The sequence below is a fragment of the Coturnix japonica genome, chromosome 19 (genome assembly GCF_054131305.1).
Source record: "Coturnix japonica strain WE chromosome 19, WE-NBRP24, whole genome shotgun sequence".
Classification (NCBI taxonomy): Eukaryota; Metazoa; Chordata; class Aves; order Galliformes; family Phasianidae; genus Coturnix; species Coturnix japonica.
In genome coordinates, this window is record NC_140681.1 from 11377305 (window position 1) to 11395684 (window position 18380).

The 18380-nt window shown below is 60.3% G+C and overlaps 5 protein-coding genes across 10 annotated transcripts; 3 read left to right on the top strand and 2 right to left on the bottom strand.

Moving 5' to 3' along the window:
- The first annotated feature begins 115 nt into the window (after positions 1-115).
- On the top strand, positions 116-3044 carry ZSWIM3 (zinc finger SWIM-type containing 3). The gene is made up of 2 exons (XM_015881924.3): positions 116-364; positions 1121-3044. The coding sequence occupies exons 1-2, from the start codon at positions 210-212 to the stop codon at positions 3042-3044; spliced, it is 2079 nt and encodes a 692-aa protein (XP_015737410.2). The 5' UTR covers positions 116-209.
- Positions 3045-3089: 45 nt separating this feature from the next.
- On the top strand, positions 3090-5186 carry ZSWIM1 (zinc finger SWIM-type containing 1). The gene has a single exon (XM_015881961.3). The coding sequence runs from the start codon at positions 3199-3201 to the stop codon at positions 4795-4797; it is 1599 nt and encodes a 532-aa protein (XP_015737447.2). The 5' UTR covers positions 3090-3198; the 3' UTR covers positions 4798-5186.
- Positions 5187-6513: 1327 nt separating this feature from the next.
- Positions 6514-9518, bottom strand: NEURL2 (neuralized E3 ubiquitin protein ligase 2). The gene is made up of 2 exons (XM_015881980.3): positions 8461-9518; positions 6514-6862 (listed from the first exon to the last, which is right to left on the bottom strand). Exons 1-2 carry the CDS (start codon positions 9422-9424, stop codon positions 6747-6749), a joined length of 1080 nt encoding a protein of 359 aa, XP_015737466.3. The 5' UTR covers positions 9425-9518; the 3' UTR covers positions 6514-6746.
- A 96-nt stretch (positions 9519-9614) lies between these two features.
- Positions 9615-13585, top strand: CTSA (cathepsin A). 6 transcript variants are annotated; one of them, XM_085520534.1, is made up of 15 exons: positions 9615-9763; positions 9931-10091; positions 10187-10298; positions 10399-10449; positions 10693-10779; positions 10862-11017; positions 11276-11367; positions 11472-11556; positions 11676-11767; positions 11946-12024; positions 12144-12292; positions 12365-12440; positions 12538-12627; positions 12735-12836; positions 12941-13585. In XM_085520534.1, exons 2-15 carry the CDS (start codon positions 9931-9933, stop codon positions 13022-13024), a joined length of 1416 nt encoding a protein of 471 aa, XP_085376660.1. In that variant the 5' UTR covers positions 9615-9763; the 3' UTR covers positions 13025-13585. The 6 variants fall into 6 exon arrangements, with proteins under 6 accessions (XP_085376660.1, XP_085376659.1, XP_085376657.1 ...); XM_085520533.1 differs by having other exon boundaries at positions 9615-9723; XM_085520531.1 differs by having other exon boundaries at positions 9615-9699.
- A 279-nt stretch (positions 13586-13864) lies between these two features.
- PLTP (phospholipid transfer protein) lies at positions 13865-18108 on the bottom strand. The gene is made up of 16 exons (XM_015881939.3): positions 18013-18108; positions 17169-17287; positions 16929-17028; positions 16734-16862; positions 16454-16609; positions 16234-16297; positions 16035-16098; positions 15835-15926; positions 15537-15713; positions 15344-15403; positions 15085-15249; positions 14842-14909; positions 14717-14759; positions 14463-14526; positions 14302-14378; positions 13865-14198 (listed from the first exon to the last, which is right to left on the bottom strand). Exons 2-16 carry the CDS (start codon positions 17278-17280, stop codon positions 14058-14060), a joined length of 1512 nt encoding a protein of 503 aa, XP_015737425.1. The 5' UTR covers positions 17281-17287; positions 18013-18108; the 3' UTR covers positions 13865-14057.
- Positions 18109-18380: the final 272 nt, after the last annotated feature.

Consider the following 18380-nt stretch of genomic DNA (forward strand, 5'->3'; position numbering starts at 1 on the left):
TAGCCGCCCATACGGCTGGAGGAGGGAGCCACCGGCTGATTGGCTTCTCGAGCTGTCAGTCACTGGACTGGCGGCAGAATATATCGCACCGGTTGGTCGGCCTCACGCCAGTTGTGAAAGAACGTCTGTGATTGGTGGAGCGCCGGGCGGGGCGGTGCCGTATCGGGTTGATAAGGGCGGCGGGCAGCCCGGCTCTCGCTCATTTCGCCATGGAGCTCGGGGCGCGGTTCCGGACATACAAGGAGTTCATGGAGTCGCTGTGCGCCTACCAGCAGGCCTACGGCTCGCACTACAGCCTGCGCAGCTGCACCTCGGTGCGCTTCCACAACCGGGAGTACGGCACGGCCGTTCGCGAGGATGTGATGTAAGGCGCCCACCACCCGGCGTCGTGTAGGCCTCGGCCCGACGGTGGCAGCACGTGCTGCTGGGCCCGCTAGGCCTCGGACCCCGTTAGGCCTCAGGCCTGGCCTGTCCCCGGGCCGAGCCCCCATATGCATGTGTTGGGGCTGCAGCTGCCATAGCAAGGTCCTGGCAGGGCGCTGTGGGGCTGAGCTGTGTCTCCTTACGCTCACATCGCTCCCCATTCTGTCCCTGTGCCTCTGGTTGTAGCTCAGTTCTATCTGCCTTTGTTCTCTCTGCCCCTTGTAGTGCAACCTGCCCCTCTGCTGTTTGAGGTGATGCTGTTGTGGTGTTGCTGACTAGCACTGCAGCCTGCAGTAGCTCGTTGGCATCCAATAGCGTTCCCTTCCAATGCGTTGGAAAGGAGTTATCAGGATTCTCTTTCATGGTGCTGAGCTCTGCAGGCCTTCATTGGCCCTGCTGGGACCAGGCCCTGCCTGTGGGATCAAGGACGTGCTTAATGTCATGTCTTAAAGCTTCCCTAGCTCTTCTCTTTGGGATACGGAGGTGCTCGGTGATGGTGGCTGTAAGTCTTAGTTCCTTTGTTCCTTCTGTTTGTGCTTATCCAGGATTTCCAATTAGACCGGCCTTGCACGTCTGGTGGATGTGTGGGATTTTTACATTCACTAATTGAACGTAGAGCTGAAATGCTAGAAAAGTCTAATCTAAATGTTGGAAAACGTTATTGCTCCCACTGTTAACTCTTTCTCAACGTTTGCAGGTTCATGCAGGTGAAGTTTGGTTGTACCCGGACCCAAAAGTACAGTAAGAAAAGGAAGAAGCATCCCAACCTGTGTCCAGCTTACTTTGTTTTGCAATATAACGAGGAAATAGATCAACTCGTGATCAGTGAGTTATGTGGTGACCATGTACATGTGGACACAGAAATTTTTCTGACCGGAGGCATAACCAGAGGAGCCAGCACTACAGCGGATGGCAGCCCTGCAGTCAAACAGCGCAGGCAGCAGCAGCCAGATGGGACCAAAAGCTCCAATGAGGCGGATGAGAACTCACCCGAGACTGAGCAACTTGTGGATGGAGCATCTGCACAGTGCAGGGTTCCTGCGCTCTCAGCATCAGGAGAGGAAAACAACTCTGCCTCAGCAGCAGCCAGAGTCACTGAAGTAGTGAAAAACTGCCTGAATGCAGACAGCGGGGCACTGGCTTCAGTTGATGTAGGCAGTGACCAGGGGCTAGAGAGACTCAACTTCCAGACCAGCAAGATGAAGAGCTTATTCATGAAGTTCCCTGCCAGCCTTCTGTTGCACAGGGTGCAGAATAAGGGCGGACACGTTCTCTATGTGCTCTTAGTAGAGAGTAAAGAGCGAGTGGGGAAGATCGTGCACTGGTCAGTCCTGAAAGCTGACACGGGTCAGAGCATCAGCAAAATGCTGACTGTTTTCAAGGAGTTCAATCCTGAGTGGCAAAAGGTGAAGGTTGTTTTTGTGGACGCGTCCTTCCCTCACAGATCTGTCCTTCAGGAGCTCTTTCCTTCGGCTCAGGTGCTGCTTTCTGTCTACCACACTGTCCGACTGCTTGAGGAAAAGGTGAACGAGGCAGAAATGCCACATAGTGCCAAGCAAGAACTGAAGCTGGCCTTGAAGAAGGCAGTGTTTTCCACTTCGGCTGACAGTCTGGACGCCCTGTCTCACATGATGAAGAGCGTGGTTAACGCGGAGCTGTACGAACACCTCCAGGCCAACTGGTTCTCCTGTGAGCTGCTGTGGTACATGCACACCAAGAAGGGTCTTCATTCCTGCAGCGCTCACATTGACAGTCTGGATCTCATCACACACCGCCTGTCTGCTCTCTTTGGCCAGTACTCCTACTTGGAGGCCAGTGTTCTCCATTTACTGCAGTGTGCTGAGTGTCTCGATTCCAAACCACTAGAAAGCTCCAGCTGGACTCCCTCGTGCACCAAGGACTGTCAGAGGGGCTCCCAAGAGAAACCCGATGCACAGCTGTGTGCTGCCACCAAAGCAGCCCTTCCTTTGGACTCCCAGGATCAACATGAGCCTCCTAAGGACATAGTGCCCAGCGTGGTGCTGGAGAGGAAGGGCTGCGTGCTGGAGGCGCTGCAGGGCTGCAGGGCGCTGGACTCCCAGCTGTGTGCGGCCGAGTGGGAGGTGGTGCAGGTGTCCACGCAGCTGATGAGCGCGGTGCGGGGCGGGGTGGAGGTTCGGCTGCTGGAGGACGCGCACCGGGTGAGCAAGGACGGCTGCGGCTGCAGCTGCTACTTCCAGCAGCGCTACCGCCTGCCCTGCAGACACGTGCTGGCCGTGCTGCACGCCGAGCGCAGGAGCGTGGAGAGCGGCATGGTGGGACACCGCTGGCAGAGGAAGTACCGGCAGCGCACGGAGATACCGGACAACGAGGGGACGGAGCGGGAGGAGGAGCGGGAGGAGCGGCGGGACCGGATCCAGGCGCTCAGCAAGGAGCTGGCCAACCTGCTGCTGCAGAGCGACGGGGCGCAGCTGGACGAGCGCAGCTCCGCTCTCAGGGCCATCGTGGACGCCTGGGCCGAGGCAGGTGGGGACAAGGAGCCGGGGGCGGTGAAGGAGGAGCCGGGGGAGGTGAAGGAGGAGCCGGGGGCGGTGGAGGAAGCAGTGGTGGTGAAGGAGGCGGCGGTGCCGGACTCTCCGTGACGGACTCGCCGTGACTCGGGCGCGCTCCCCGCGGTGCCGCCTTTTCCCGCGCGGGGGCGCCGTGGCGGGAATTACGTGACGTCACTTACGCGCCCGGCGCCGATTGGCTGCGTGTCGGGGGCGGGGCGGGGCTGGGCGCGCTGGCGGGGCGGCCATGGCGGAGGGCGCGGGGCGGGAGTGCACGGTGTCGTACGAGCTGGACGCGTTGGGCCGCATGGCCGCCGTCAGCTTCCAGCGGGCCAACATGGGCGCGCTGTTCGCCCGCTTCCCGCAGGCTCTGCTGGTTCACCGGTTCTGCGCCCCCAGCGGCCGGGCGCTCTACATCTTCGTGGCGGACGGGCCGTGCCTGGCGGTGCGCAGGGCGGCGGGCCGCGTGGTGCACCTGGCCGTGCCCCGCAACGAGACGGCGAGCGGCCTGGCCCGTATGTGCGAGGCGTTCCGGGCCTTCAACCCCGCCTGGTGGCGCACCCGCGTGCTGCTGGTCGGCCCCGACCTCCCCGAGCCCATGGCGCTGGGCCAGGCCTTCCCCGCGGCCGAGGTGCGGCTCTCGGCCTTCCACGTGTGCAAACACCTGCAGGAGCAGATCCAGCGCCTGGGCCTGGAGCCGCGGGCCGAGCGGCTGCTGCTCAGCACCCTGCAGAGCACCATGTGCGGAGCCACGGAGGGGAAACGCAAGGAGATGCACCGCGTCCTGAACGAGACCGTACCGCCCGACCTGCTGCCGCGATTCCACGCTCACTGGCTGCTCACTGATAAGATCTGGGCCACGTACGGGGAGAGGGGCAGCAAGAAGAGCGACTATTTCATGGAGCTGGAGGCCGTCACCCAGGGACTAAGCCAGATTTTCAGTGCTGAGCTCTTCCTGGAGACTTGCATCGCCTCCTTAGCAAAGTACTACCAGAAGTGTGTGTCTGAGGGCCCTCCCTGTGACACTGTGAGCTCCGCTGCCTGTGCTGATCACCGTGCAGCTTCCCCAAGCCCACCCGCATCAAATTCCACTTTCCAGCCCCCGGCAGCGTGTCAGGATCAGCCATCCCAGTGCTCTCTCCAGGACTCTCCTGTGGCAACGGCAGCTCCTCAGCTCCCACTTGCCCTCCGCAGCCAGCCTGCGCCTCCACAGTCTCTCCTCCAGAGCGGCTCTGTGAGCACTTGCTCCTTGTACGTTCCTTCATCTCCTGCAATTAAAGTGGAGGCCACAGAACACCCAGAGGGGGACAGCGATGAGGTGAACCAAAGTGCTGAAGAATGCATCATGCAGTCTTTGTCTGATATTTGCACAGATTCTGCTGCCAGGCTGTGCCTGAGCGAGCTCGCGGTGGTTCAGAAGTCTGTACAGCTGATAGGCACCAACGCAGATGCTGTCAGCGTGCAGATCCTTGAAGATGCTCACAGAGTGACTCAGGAAGGGCTGGGCAGCTGCACATGCCACTTCAACCAGACGTTCCAGTTGCCCTGCCGGCACATCCAGGCTGTGCTGAACTCAGAGAGAAAGACCTTGCAGCCTGAGATGCTGGAGAGGCAGAAGGGATGTGACGTCATCCAGGGCATGCAAGACGATGCTGACCACCTCTTGGAGGACCTGGAGAGCCCTTGGGATGAGTCTCGGGACAAATATCTGGCTGTGTCCTCGCTCACAGCTGAGGTCAGCCGGCTCCTCGCCTCTTGTAGCACAGAGGAGTTTGAGCTCCGGTGCAGCACCCTGCGAGCGCTGGCTGACAGCTGGATCGGGCCCTACATGCAGGTGAAACTCTAGTATGGGACAGGGAGCCAGGCGTGAGGCTGGCACTGACCACGGCTCTGCCACATCCCTCCTCTGCTTTCATTGCTCCGTTGATTCAGACTATTCCCTATGGGAGTTTGGGGCTGGCTGGGCCGCTTCATGTGTGATCATCCACTCCTGCATGGGGGAGCTGTGGAGCTGGTTTACAAATTCCTAAACTGGACTGTAATGGGTAACAAGCTGCTGACCTAACAAGCAGGAAATGCATGGAGTGAGCTGAGGGTGGTGTGGGGTAGGAAGCGATAGTTTAATGATGTGATTAAAGTTATTTGATCTTTGGCCAGCACCTTCAGGTCCTTCCAGCATCCGGCTGTGAGGGTATTGTGCAACAAAGCCAATAAATGGGCCTTTGTCACTTTGGAGCTGAGTGTGTTTCTGAGGCTGTTCTTTCCTGCCGTAGGGCAGTGAGGCTGCTCACTTGGGCAGGGTTTTTAAACATCTTTCCTTGGTTTTCAGGTCCATTTTCATTGCACGCTATTTGGGCGAGTGAGCCTATGTGTGTTAATGAGCAGCAGAACCTGAGGGTGGCGATCTCTGCTGCTGGCAGTGCTGCCTGTGCTGGGGCGTTTGTTTTTCTGCTTGTGGCAGCTGCTCTTAGTTATTCAGATAATGGAACCGCCCTCCCTCCTGCCTGCTGGGGGTCACTGCAGTACAAACAACCCTTCTGCAAAGCACGGAGTCAACGCTTTGAGTGTGTGGGGTGGGGGAGGAAAAAACACTAAGAACAAACATGTGTTCACCCTGGCCTGCAGATGCTGATGAGCTGCCAGCCCCCTTGGCTGTGTCCTGGGGGATGTGCTGGGGACATCTGGGGAGGAGCACAAAGCAGCACAGGCCCCTTTTGATCGCTTGTTTCCCACGGTTGGTGCTTTAGTAACACTCTGATCTTAGAGTCGGCCTGTTGCAGTAGAGCTGCTGTGTGGTTGGGGATTTCCTCTCATTTGAGGGTTTTGTCATGTTGTACGATAATATCAAATCCCTCTGTCTAAATATAGTGTAGTGTTTCCTACGACACCTTTCTGTAAGCTTAGAGCTGTGTGTTCTGGCTGTTCCTGGAGCAGGCTCCCAAGGGGAGCACAGCACAGGTACACAGTGAGCCAACGCTGGGACCTGGGGCTGCCAGGCCTCCCTCATCTTGCTGTGACAGGCTTCATTGTCACAGGCCTGTGCACGAGGAGCAGCCGCTGCTGGAGCTGCTTATTGCACGTGGTGCATGGACAGCAGTCCAACCCTTCCGCCTCTTCACAGAGAGCACAGGAAATAAGTCATCCCCTTCTCAGTAAACATGTTTCTCAAGAGTGAAACTGCGTGGCTGGGCCAGGGCCCAGCTGCAATTTACCTTCCACGTGAGCAGGGAGCCCTGCAGCCCTTTGTGAGAGCCCATTGCTAGCAGCACAGCTTCCCTACGCAGCCTTCTCACTGCTGCAGGCTGCTTCCAAGTAGAAAGGAGCCTGGGCTGGGGCTGCTGATCCTGCACTCACCTCTGGCAGTGCTCTGAGCCTGCCATGGCACTGGGGAGCAGTGCCCCAGCCTCCAGTACTTACAGGTTTCCATCCTGCAGCCCTAGGGCTGTTGCTCAGGGCAGGCAGATGAAGAGGCCCACGGGTAGTGCTCAGTGCTCCTGCTGTGGGACCAGGAAATGGTGGCTTTGTGCCTGGGCTCTGCACCAGCACCATGCAGAGCTCAGGCTGTGCCTGGAAGTGCTTTATTACTCAGCTCTTCTGTGAATGGCCTCAAGCCCAACTGTACAGTAATTTGAGTTGGAAGGGACCTTTGAAAGTCATTTAGTCCAACTCCCCTGCAGTGAATGGGGCACACACAGCTACATCGGGTGCTCGGAGCTCCCACCGCACCCATTCACACAGAGGAAAGTCCATCTGGGGGCAGGGGGCTGTGTCAGGCCATGCAGCACCCTCAGTTCCTCACTCGTGTTGGCAGAAGTGCTTCAGCATGGGGGGTAGATCCAGGCCGTCGATGGCCAGGCGGTGCACAATGTGCTTCTGGATGACCAGCCGGCAGAGCGTCTGCAGGGAGGGGACTGCAAGAGAGCAAACAGGAGGAGCTGGGGTGGCTGGAGCAGCCATGTCAGCAGTGTGATGTGCAGGGCTCCCTGCCGGCCCCTCGCTTTTGGGCAGCGTTTGGGGGCAGCACTCATTTTCCTATAGGGCTCTGCTGGGATACAGCTTCACCCTGCAGGGTCCTTGTGTTCTGCTTAGGCTGAGACCTTATTATCCCTAGGCTGAAGATCCTGCAATGGGCTGAGGCTGCAGCCAGGCTGAGTGTGGTGGCCCTGCAGTCATGTGCCTACACAGTGTGTTACTGTGGTGTTCTGCATTTGTTTTCTCTTGGGGCTGCCACATGATTCCTCCCGAGACTCGCGTGCCCACGCAATATTTTCCTTTCATCCTCATCCCCTTTGGTGGCCTCAGTGCACACCACACTGCGCCCTCAGCATCCCACTGCGGGGCGGCCTCACATGATGCTCCTGGGACACGTCTTCCATGGCCCCCCCTGAGCCCTGTGACACACACTGTGGGCGGATTCCTCCTCTATGAGCTGTGTGAAGCCCCCAGCAGTGCGGGGTGGGGGGGGCTGACTGCGGTGTCACACAGCAGAGCGGGGCCCTGGGTGCTGGCCCGGCTGCTCTGCTTCATGTGGCCACCAGCACGAGGCCTTGGGGCAGCGCCAGACAAAGCAACGTTGTGCCCAGCACGGCCCCAGCCTTGGGCTGCTCCTGGATATCTGCAATGCTTATCATAGGCTGGGACTCGCAGCCCTGAGCGTTCGGTGAGCAGCAGCGTGACCCCCCCCCCACACACACACACAGTGTTGCATCTCCTGCCCTTTGTCTGCAGGGTTTCACTTCACCACCCGCACCCCAGCAAAAAGCAGAACTACAGCAGAACTGATTTGTAAAGCCATGGGAAATGCTGCAGAAAAAGCAGCTGCTGAAATCTGCGGGCAGCTGGTACCGGGTGCACTCACTGCCCTCGGTGCACTGCTGGCCTCACCTCATGCTGTGTGCTGCTGGGAACCCTTGCTGCTCCCTTCCCCCCATTGCTTCTAGCAAGAAGCAGCCAGCACAAAGAATGCCAGACCACAGCACAGAGAATGCCAGAGCACAGCACAGAGAATGCCAGAGCACAGCCTTGAGAGGCTGAACACGGGACCGGGGTTCCCTGTGCAGGAGTCACTCTGCTATAGGTCCTGGTATCTTGTTTGCTTTCTGTCCCTGGCCTTGTGCCTGCTATGCCAAGACCTTATTATCCCCCAATTATGTAAAGCACAGGTGGCACAGCAGCGTGATGGTGGCCATCAGCACCCAGGCGCTATTTCTTCTGCTTCACATCCTTCATCATCCTGAGCACGTGCTTATTTTTCCAATATGCTTCTAATTAGCACCTATTAACTGACTGAGCCCCACCCTGCCTGGGGACACCTGCATGTTACCTAAGGGCTGCAGCATCATGGGGGTCAGCCCTGGATCTGCTGCTGCAGCCCTGGCTCTGGGCAGGGTGAGGTGCCTCACTGCGCTCTAGGGGGACTCGGGATGCCCTGCTATGCCCCCCAACCCTGTATCTCTGTGCCCCACATCCACATCCCACCGTCCCGCGGGGTCCCCACGCAGATACCCACAGCCATATTCCACCTGGATCACACGGACGCTTTTGGTGGAGGCGAAGACGTCAACCACGGCGTAGAGCGGCCGTGCCGTGGGCAGGCTCCGTGCGCTCGGCCCCATGTCCTCCCCGTTGATGACGATGTGCATATCGGCGGTGCCGTCGGGCCGGGGGGCGTACAGGACCCCGATGCGGCTGCGCAGGGCGGTGGGCGGCAGCACGTTGGTGCGGTACAGCTCGTCCAGGAGGTGGCTGTAGCGCCCGGGCCGGCTGCGCCCCACCAGTTTGTCCCGGGGGATCCTCACGCCCTCGATGCGCAGCTCGGGCTCCCACAGCGGGGCCGGGGCCGGGGCCGGGGTCGGCTCCTCCTGCCCGTCCACCGACACGCGGTTGTGGCTGCGGGTGATGGCGAACACCCACGTGTCCCCCATAGCGACCAGGTCGGGCAGCGAATACTCGGGCACCGAGCCCAGGCTCTGCGGGTCGAGCGCCGTCAGCCCCACGCGGAGGTGGCCGCACCAGCCCCGCTCCTTCTCGTCGATCTCCACCAGGAAGAGCTGCCCCGGCTCCAGCGGCTCGTGGCTGAAGCACAGCGCGTTACCGAAGCTCTCCACGCGCGTGGCCCGTGTGCGCGACGCGTCCAGGCGGACGTTGGCGCCGTGTACACGGTGGAAGCGGGTGGGAGGGTGACACGGAGCCGCCATGGCCGCGATGCTATTAATAACCGGGCAGCTGCTGCCGGGGGGACGGAGCGAGGGAAGGGGCCGGAGGGAGGGCGGAGGAGAGGGGGGTGCGGGACGGGGCCATACAGGGACGGGGCCATACAATAATGGGGCCATACAATGACGGGGCCATACAATGACGGGGCCATAGAAGGACGGGGCCATACAGGGACGGGGCCATAAAGGGACGGAGTCCTGTGCTCCCCACCCTACATCGGGGTCCCCCCACACCGGGATCCCCCCATTGCAGCTCGCCATTGTCCCTGTCAGCCCCGTGTCGGTTCGATCCCGCCGTGTCCGTGCGGTCCGTGGATCGGCCGGGTCGCTCCCACGTGCACGCGTGGAGTGGAGGGGCGTGGCCAGCTGCCCAGACGGCTCACCGATTGGCTAAGGGGGTCCACGCCCCCTCCGCGAAGCCCCGCCCACCCGCACGTGACCGCTGGCGGTCATATGGGCGCGGGTCATGTGCTGCGGGACCGGGCTGCGGGGTGAGCGGGGTGAGCGGCACCGGGCGGGACCACGGTACCACGGCTGTACGGCTGTACTGCTATAGGGCTGTACTGCTATAGGGCTGTACTGCTATAGGGCTGTACGGCTGTACGGCACCACGGCACCGGGCGGGGCGGGGGGCGGCGACCCGCTGTGGCTGTGCCGGTAGTGCCGGGACCGACGAGGGTCACCGCAGCATCGTGGCGGCGGAGCTCGGTGAGGTTCGTTGCGGTTCGTTGCCCGTCCGTCAGCGCCGCCCGTGTCTGGTCCCGCAGATGCTGCCGCTGCTGGTCGCTCTGTTGCTGTTCCTGGGGCCGGCTCAGGCCGCGCCCGCGGGGCACGAGGTGACGTTCCTGCCCGGGCTGAACAAACAGCCGGCGTTCAGACACTACTCGGGGCACCTCTGCATCGGGCCCACACAGCGACTGCACTACTGGTACGTGGGCCGGGATGGGAACCGGGACCGGGGCGTGGGGCCGGTGCTGGTGCTCACACGGCACTGGGTGCTCACTCACATCGCACACCCCGCAGGTTTGTGGAGGCCCAGAGCAACCCGCAGAGCAGCCCCCTGGTGCTATGGCTGAACGGCGGCCCCGGCTGCAGCTCCATGGAAGGATTCCTGAAGGAACACGGCCCCTTCCTGGTCAGTGGTGGCGGCTCCCTGGAGGCTGCAGGGCTCTGTGATGCGGGCGGTGTCTGGGGCCCTGTGGTGTGTCACATATCGGTCTCCATTCCTTCCCCAGGTGCAGCCCGATGGGGTCACACTGAAGTACAATGACTACGCCTGGAACAAGGTACGGGTGCTGCCGTGGGCAGGGAGCGGCTGCTGCCCCACCCACGCTGTGGGGAATTGTGGTTGTCAGTGCTCTGTGCTGCTCCTCACCCCCCTCCAGCTCAATGCAGAGCAGGGACAAGATTCTCATTGCAGCACTGGGGTGGGCCATGTGCAGACGGTGCTGTGGGTGAAGGCTGTTGGCCCTCTGTGCTGGGAGCTCCCTGGTCTCTCATGCTCCCCTGCCCCTCTGCTGTCCCCACAGATTGCCAACATGCTTTATCTGGAGTCCCCTGCAGGCGTTGGCTTCTCCTACTCCGAGGACAAGAAATATGCCACCAATGATACCGAGGTGAGCCGTGAGGCTGTTGCAGGCCCAGCCTGGAGCTGTTGGCCCAGTGCCGCCCTCCTGATGCCACCCGCTGTCCCTGCAGGTCGCACACAACAACTACCTGGCTCTGAAGGAGTTCCTGAGGCTCTTCCCTGAGTACTCCAAGAACGACCTCTTCCTCACGGGGGAGAGCTACGGCGGCATCTACATCCCTACGCTGGCAGAGTGGGTGATGCAGGACCCCAGCCTTAACCTCAAGGTGAGGGCACGGCCTCGCTGGGACCCAGCACATCACGTGGGGGCGGCCCCAGCCCCGCAGCCTTTCATCTCCCTGGGTGCCGGTGGTGAACGTGTTCTGCTGCGTGAGACTGAGGAGTGCTCCAAAGCACCCATGGCCTTTCCTCTTCCCCCTGTGAAGTAAACAGGGCCACATCTGCTTCCTGCCTGATGCCGATGCTCTGTGGCTGCCCTGTGAGGAGCTGCCATACCACAGAGTTGTTTTCTTATTGCCCCGCAGGGAATCGCTGTGGGAAACGGCCTCTCCTCCTATGAGATCAACGACAACTCCTTGGTGTACTTTGCCTATTACCACGGCCTGCTGGGCACCCAGTGAGAGCGGGGAGCACTGAGGGGGGGGAAGTGATGCCGGTCCCTGTGGCACAGGGCAGGGTGGGCTCTGGTGAATCACTCCAATTCCTGGTCTCTGCCTGCAGGCTGTGGAAGGACTTGCAGACCTTCTGCTGCTCCGAAGGGAAGTGCAACTTCCATGACAACTCCAACCTGAACTGCACGCTTAAGGTGAGGGAGCTGCAATCCACAAGCCCTGCTCCAGTCCCTGTGAGCAGCAGCACTGTGCTTGGTGCTGGGTCCCTCAAGCACTCTGTTGAGTCCTGAGCCCCGCCTGTGGCTCGTTGCAGATGGCAGAGATGATTGAGATTGTAGAGGAGTCTGGGCTCAACATCTACAATCTCTACGCCCCGTGTGCTGGCGGTGTTCCTGGGAGCATGAGGTGAGAGCAGCAGCAGCACCGCTGTCCCCAAGCACAGGCAGATCCCCACCAGCAGCAGGGGGCTGGCAGAGAAACTGCTTCTGTGGCCGCTTCTTCCTGGTGCTTGGTGCTGGCTGTTATCCCGAGCCCTTGCTCCTGCAGAGCTCTCACCCTGTCGCTGTGCTTGGTCTGCCCCCAGGTATGAAGGTGACTATCTCGTCACGCATGACCTGGGAAACTCCTTCATCCGGATGCCACTGAGGTTCTCCTGGCGCCAGGTGAGCATGGGCCCCATCACAGCGCGCTGCCAGCGCCCTCCACCTGCATGTAGGGACGGGGCAGCTGTCCCTATGGGCAGTGTTGAGCTGCTGCTGCAGGGCTGTCCTGACTCCCCCAGAACCTGTTCCGGATGCCCGTAGCCCGCAATAAGGTGCGGATGGACCCACCGTGCACCAACTCCACAGCACCGACCATGTACCTGAACTCCCCAGAAGTGAGGAAGGCTCTTCACATCTCCCCCGATGCTCCGGAGTGGGAGGTGTGCAGGTGAGCAAGGCACAGGTGGGGCTGAGTGTGCGGCACAAGCGGCTGCTGAACCCACTGCTGCTTCCTCTGCAGCTTCGAGGTGAACCGCAGCTACAAGCGCCTGTACATGCAGATGAATGACCAGTACCTGAAGCTTCTTGGAGCCATGGTGTGTATGTGTGGGGGGAGCACACAGCCCATGGGAGCAGCTCTTCCCCAGGTAGGGCTGTGCCCTGCGTGGTGCTCATGCTCTTCTTGCTCTGCAGAAATACAGAATCCTGGTGTACAATGGGGATGTTGACATGGCCTGCAATTTCCTTGGGGATGAGTGGTTCGTGGACTCCCTGTGCCAGAAGGTAAATGGGCAGAGTCAGATCTGGGCTGGTCCCTTGGTCAGCCAGGCACAGGGGGAAGCAGTGGGGTCTGTGGGGCTTGGCACTCAGGGTGCTGTCTCTGTTCCCAGGTGCAGGTGGCTCGCCGGCCTTGGCTCTACACTGAAGGAGGTGAGAACCAGATCGGGGGCTTCGTGAAAGAGTTCACCAACATTGCTTTCCTCACTGTCAAGGTAGGGCTGAGATGGTGCAGTCAGACACAGCTGACATTGGTGCTGTGGGACAGGCAGCGGTTGCCCCATGGAGGGCACTGACTGCTGGCACCTGTTTCCTGCAGGGAGCCGGCCACATGGTGCCTACAGACCAGCCCCTCGCTGCCTTCACCATGTTCAGCCGTTTCATTAAGAATGAGCCATACTAGGAGCTGGGGAGGCTGTGACCAGGGCCTCGGGCTGCCTGCATACACCAGTCACCTCTCGCACAGCTCATCCTCACTGCCACTCAGCTGCACCAGGGCTCCCCTGTGTCATGAACAAAGTCACTACTGCAGCTGGTGGGGATCCCCCCGGCCCCAGGGGCTCTGCTCAGCCTGGAGCTGGGCTTTCTGTAGGCTGTAGGGAGAGGAGACCCTGGGACTCCATCCTTGCTGGGTGCCGCAGCCTGTCTCTTTGCTGTGGCTTCTTGTCTTACCTCCTTTCTATCTCTGGAGGCAACTACTTCCCTCTTGGGGTGGGAGCAGTCCTCATCACTTCCCCTTTGCCCTGTGGCCTTTGCACACACATGGCCTGGGTTGCTCTGAGCCAGCTGCTCTCTGCTAAGCACAGTTGACATGGTGGCTGTGGGCTGCCCTATAGGGGCTTTCTGCTCCCCTTGAAACCACTCCCAACCTGACCACACTGAAAGGCAGTTTACAATGAAGACAATCTCACTGCCTAGGTCACACAGTACTCTAGGGAACCTGCAATAAACTCTGAATAAGGTGGTCCTGCTCCTCATTAATGAGCTCCTTGCACCTCTCTGCTACCCTCTGCTTTGCTTTCTTTGGCTGTCTCAAGGGTGGTTCCTAACAGAGGATCCAGCAGCAGTGAGTGCTGATGTGCTGTGCATGGTGTTCTTGGGAGCCAGAGCCCTTTCTGCAGAGGGCACTGGGGCTTCCTAAAAACAAACCACCCCAGAAGCAGGGGGAGAGCTCTCCCCTGGAGCTGGCAGCTCTGTGGTCTGGAGTGTGGGCTCACCCTCCAAGCAACAAGGCAGTGCAAGCTGGCGTACAGTGGTTTATTAGTGTATGAGAAGGGGTGCAGCACGGATTCCCAGAGCAGCTGTCTCCACCTTGCTGCTGCCCACCTGGGTGCAGGATGTGTGAGTGGTGCTGGGGATGTAACTTCCTACCTACAGCCTACGGGTCCAGCCCGGGATCTGACCTTTGTCCAGGGTGAAGGAGCAAATAAGCAGAGCTACAGCTGGTGGGAGTCTGTGCTGGCTGCTGTGGGCTGCACGGTGGGCTCAGCAGGGACTGCAGGGGCAGAGCGGTACTTCTCAATCACTTCCCGCAGCCCCTTGGAGAAGTGGAGATCAGCTCCCACTGTGAGAAATCCCTGCAAAGGAAAGAAGTGTTGGCACGGGACCAGCTGTGCCTGCAGCCACCAGGACACGGTGTCTGCTGGAGGGGCTGGAGTTGCCCTTGTCCTTCTCACGCACCGCGTGGTTGGTGACCACCTCCCTGGTGAAGTCCATGCCTTCTGGCAGAGGGATCTGCACACCCTTCTTTGTCCTCTCTGCAGGGAGGAGATGCAGTAAGCCCCATGACACTGCCCCAGTCCTTGCCATGCACAGGCAGTGATGATAGTGATGGTGCTTACCGTTTAAGATGGGCATGATTGTCAGCTGCAGAAGAGTTTTCAGTGGGGCCTGCAGCGAGAACAGCTGTGGGGAGGGGAAGGGGGATGAGTCCAGAGCTGCTGGGCAGGGTAGGGCCTGCTTGTGTTTCTCAAGGGTCAATGAAGGGGGGGGGAAGGCCTGCACAGCCCTCCCAGCGCTGCTCCCTGCTGTGGCTGGGAGCTACCCAGGACAGCTGGACCCTCCCACACTCCATACTGGCACAGGGTCTGCTCACCGCTAGAGATTCCAGTGCTGACTGCTTGGAATAGATGCGAAACCTGCATGGAGGGAAAGCAGCTGTGAGCTGGGGCAGAGGAGATGGTCCCTGCAGCCCAGGTGGGAGCTCAGTGTCGGCCATACCGTCGCAGGTCCAGTTGCACGCGCAGTGCCTTCCCTTGCAGGTACACCTTGGCACTCAGCTTTGATTCCTATGGGGAGAGTGAGCTGCATGGGAGCCCTGCTGCAGCCATTGTGGGCAGGCAGCAGGACAGCCTGGGTGCTGCTCCCAGCTTTGGGACATCAGAGATTCCTGCGTGGGGTGCAGAGTGCTTCTGCCCTGTGTAGTAGGGCAGGCACACACAACCTGGCTGCAGCAGCACTCACCATGGCCATGCTGGAAAGCTGGACAGGAGGGCGGTCTGCAGGTACCAGTGAGATGTTGAGAAAAGCAGAGACAGAGATGGAGGTCCCCGAGGGTTTGATCACACAGCGGGGGGGAGCTGACACCTGAAGCACCAGCCGCAAGGGAGCATCCACCACAGCGGGGTTCTGGGGAGAGGGCAGGGGAGCCATGCTGGGCAGAGCTGCTCCACCCCAGGGGGGGCCCTGTGCCTCTCCTGCCCCAGTGGGGATCTCCTCTCACCAGCATGAAGATGGTCCCAAAGAAGGTGGCTCTCAGCAGAACCTCCAGGTCCTTGGGCACCTGCAGGGAGGACAAGCTTCAGGGGTAGGAGAGCTGGCACTTCTGCCCTTCAGTATGTGGAGCCCACCCTGCCTCCCCCAGGCAGCACCCCTTCCCCACGCAAGCCTGTGCAGTGTCAAACTGTGCTGCTCACCTTCTCCCCCTCGAGCTCTATGGCCAGCACACCTGCCTGGAAGTACGCGTGCATGGCTGAGTCAAAGAAGTACTCAGAGAAGGCAACATAAACCATGCGCTCGGTCTCCTTGATCACCGGCTCCACCGCGTGGTTCTCCAGCTCCTGCTCCTCCCTCGCACGGTAGAAGAACATGCCCTGTGCCAAGAACAGTGACTGTTGCTGCAGCTGCAGCACCGCTTGCTGTGCTCACTGCATGCACTGATGCAGAGCTGTGCCAACAAGGATAGGGGAGGCAGGGCAGGATCTAGTGCCAGACCTTGAAGTCCAGGTCGAGGGTTTCTGGGGAGACAACTGGATCACGCAGCAGGGAGTAGTCGATTCCAATGTGCTCATCCACGTAGTTCCTTACTGCCAAGGAAGAGGTGCTGTGAGAACAAAGCCTACAGGGTGGCTTGCAGTCCTTTTCTCAGCTCTGCATAGGCTGTAGTGAGCAGGGTCTGGTCTTATCCTGCTCACCCGGCACTGTGTCCAGCAAGGAGTTCAGCAGCACCAGGCTGGCATGCTCCAGGGATGGGCAGATCTGTGGGGAATCACTCAGCAGTGGGGCCAGAACTCCTGGCCTGGAGGAGGACTGGGCTGCCTCCAGCATCCCTGGGTCAGCCCCTCCTGACTGCAGCCAGGGGAGCTCCGTGCCCATCTCTGCTTACAGCCCTACCTGCTGGCTAAGGAGGAAGCGCATCCCTGTGACAATGAAGGTGCTCAGGAACTCATAGACCTTCCTGCAGGACACAACAGCTTTGCAGCAGCCTTCCAGCCCTGTCCCCCCACCTCCATTCCCATAAAAAAACACAGGGCATGGCCTGACCACAGCAGGGTGGCACAGACAGATCCTGCCTGGCACAGGGGCATGGCTGCCACCATGGCATCGGGTGTACCTGAGCGTGCCAGAGAATCCTGCATGCATTCTGGCAATAGAGGCATTGCAGGACATGTTGGAAATCTTGAGGCGTCCGACCTCATCCTTGGCCAGCTGCAGCACGGTATGGATGTGGACACCATCAGCAGAAGCATTGATGGATCCGATGTCATAGCTGGAAGCCATGGGAACAGACAGGAGGACACAGATCCTATCAGCCCCAGGAATAGGCAGCACAGCACTCTCGGGGCTGTGGCCCAGCTGTGGGACGGGCTGGTGGGGAGGGGAGGGTAACTCACAAGAACCAGTAGAGCAGCTGCCGCCTGAAGCGCAGGCTGATGGAAGCGTTGTTGATGTTGAAGGCGAGGTGCTGCTGCGGCTGGAAGTGCAGGTTGGAAAATGGCAGCTGCAGGTCCATCACCTTGACCCTGCCAGGGAGGGGATGGTAAGGCAGACCCAAGGGCTGCTGCACGCAGGGAGCAGGCAGCACTCACTGGCTGATGTTGTAGTGGAACTGCCCCTCCTTCCCGTGCAGGTCTGACACTGTGATGTTCTCCAGCTCCTGCTCCACGAAGCGCAGACCCTCATGCTTCACTGCAATGCAAAATGAGCCGGGGCTGGCCACAGCCAGGCAGGCTGTGCCGCATTCCACCAACAAAGCCCACCCTGCCGGTCCCGCCGTGCAAGCCGGCTCTCCGCCCTGCCTGGGAGCAGGGTCCTGGCCAGCCCCTTACCGAGGTCCAGCCCCTTGGAGGTAATCCGGATCTTGCAGCCGGGAGGGCTGTGCGAGCCTGCGGTCAGCCAAGGCAGCAGGAGCAGAAGGAGGAGGCGGCTGCCGGCAGCCATCTCTCACCTGGGGGCAGAGCACGGGGTCAGCATGAACTGAGCTATGGGGCACAGAGGGGATGCCCAGCCATCCTTGTGGCTGCTGCCCAACCTGCTTTCAGAACAGGGGCAGCCTGGGCAGGGGCTGGCCCCAAGGAGCACCCACCCCATGGCCCTGCTGTGCCCCACACCCCAAAATCCCACAACTATATCCAGGTCCCCATCGCATAAGTGGGCCAGCACCCCAGGGTGCTGCGTGCGAGCCCCCAGCACAGACCCCATGGGCTCACAGGATCACACCACCACACCCAACAACCAGGGACAGCCGTTGCTGTCAGTGCCAGCAGCATCCTGCCCTTCCCCAGCACAGCTAGATCCACAGACTGCAGGGTGAGGTGAGCCCCGTGGGGAACCGCATCACCACACAGGGAAGGGATTCCTCTACCATGGGCTCTCCAGCCTTGGGAACAGCCCCAAATGCTCCCCAAGGACAAGCACTGCCCGTCCATGTCCCATGCCTTGCAGCAGGGCTGGGCTAGAGATGGAGACTCCTCATCCAGCAGGAAAAGGCAGAGCTGCCTGTGGGATGGCAGGGACAGCACAGGGCTTCTCCACTGTGTTTCTGCCCAGTTCTCTGCAAGGGAGAGGACAGAGCCCCTCCTGCTTGGGGTCCGGAGCCTCCATCCTTCCCCGAGGGCCACACAGGGACTGGGGCAGCTCACAGCACAATGCTGGCTCAGTTCATATACTTACAGTATGACTTGTCCTCGGCTTCCCTGGTCTGGAGAAACTGAATCACGTGAAGTGAGGGAGGGAGGGAGAACACCAGCAGCTCCAGGAGTTTCTTCTGAGCTGGCTCAGGCTCCCATGTGTTTATATATCCCACCAGCCACCACCCCTTGTGAGCCCAGAGCTGGGAGGAGACACAGCAGACAGGAGGATGAAAGGCTCGGGGACGCCGGCCACACAGTGCAGGGTGGCTTCATCATTTTGGGGAAGTGCCGACCCCCAGCCCTGCTGCTGCGTAACTCCCCGCCGTGCTCTGCCAGCTCCAGCAGTGCCCAGCGTGCTCTGTGCCACGGCTGCAGCTGAACATGAGTCCTTTGGGAGTTGCTTTGTGC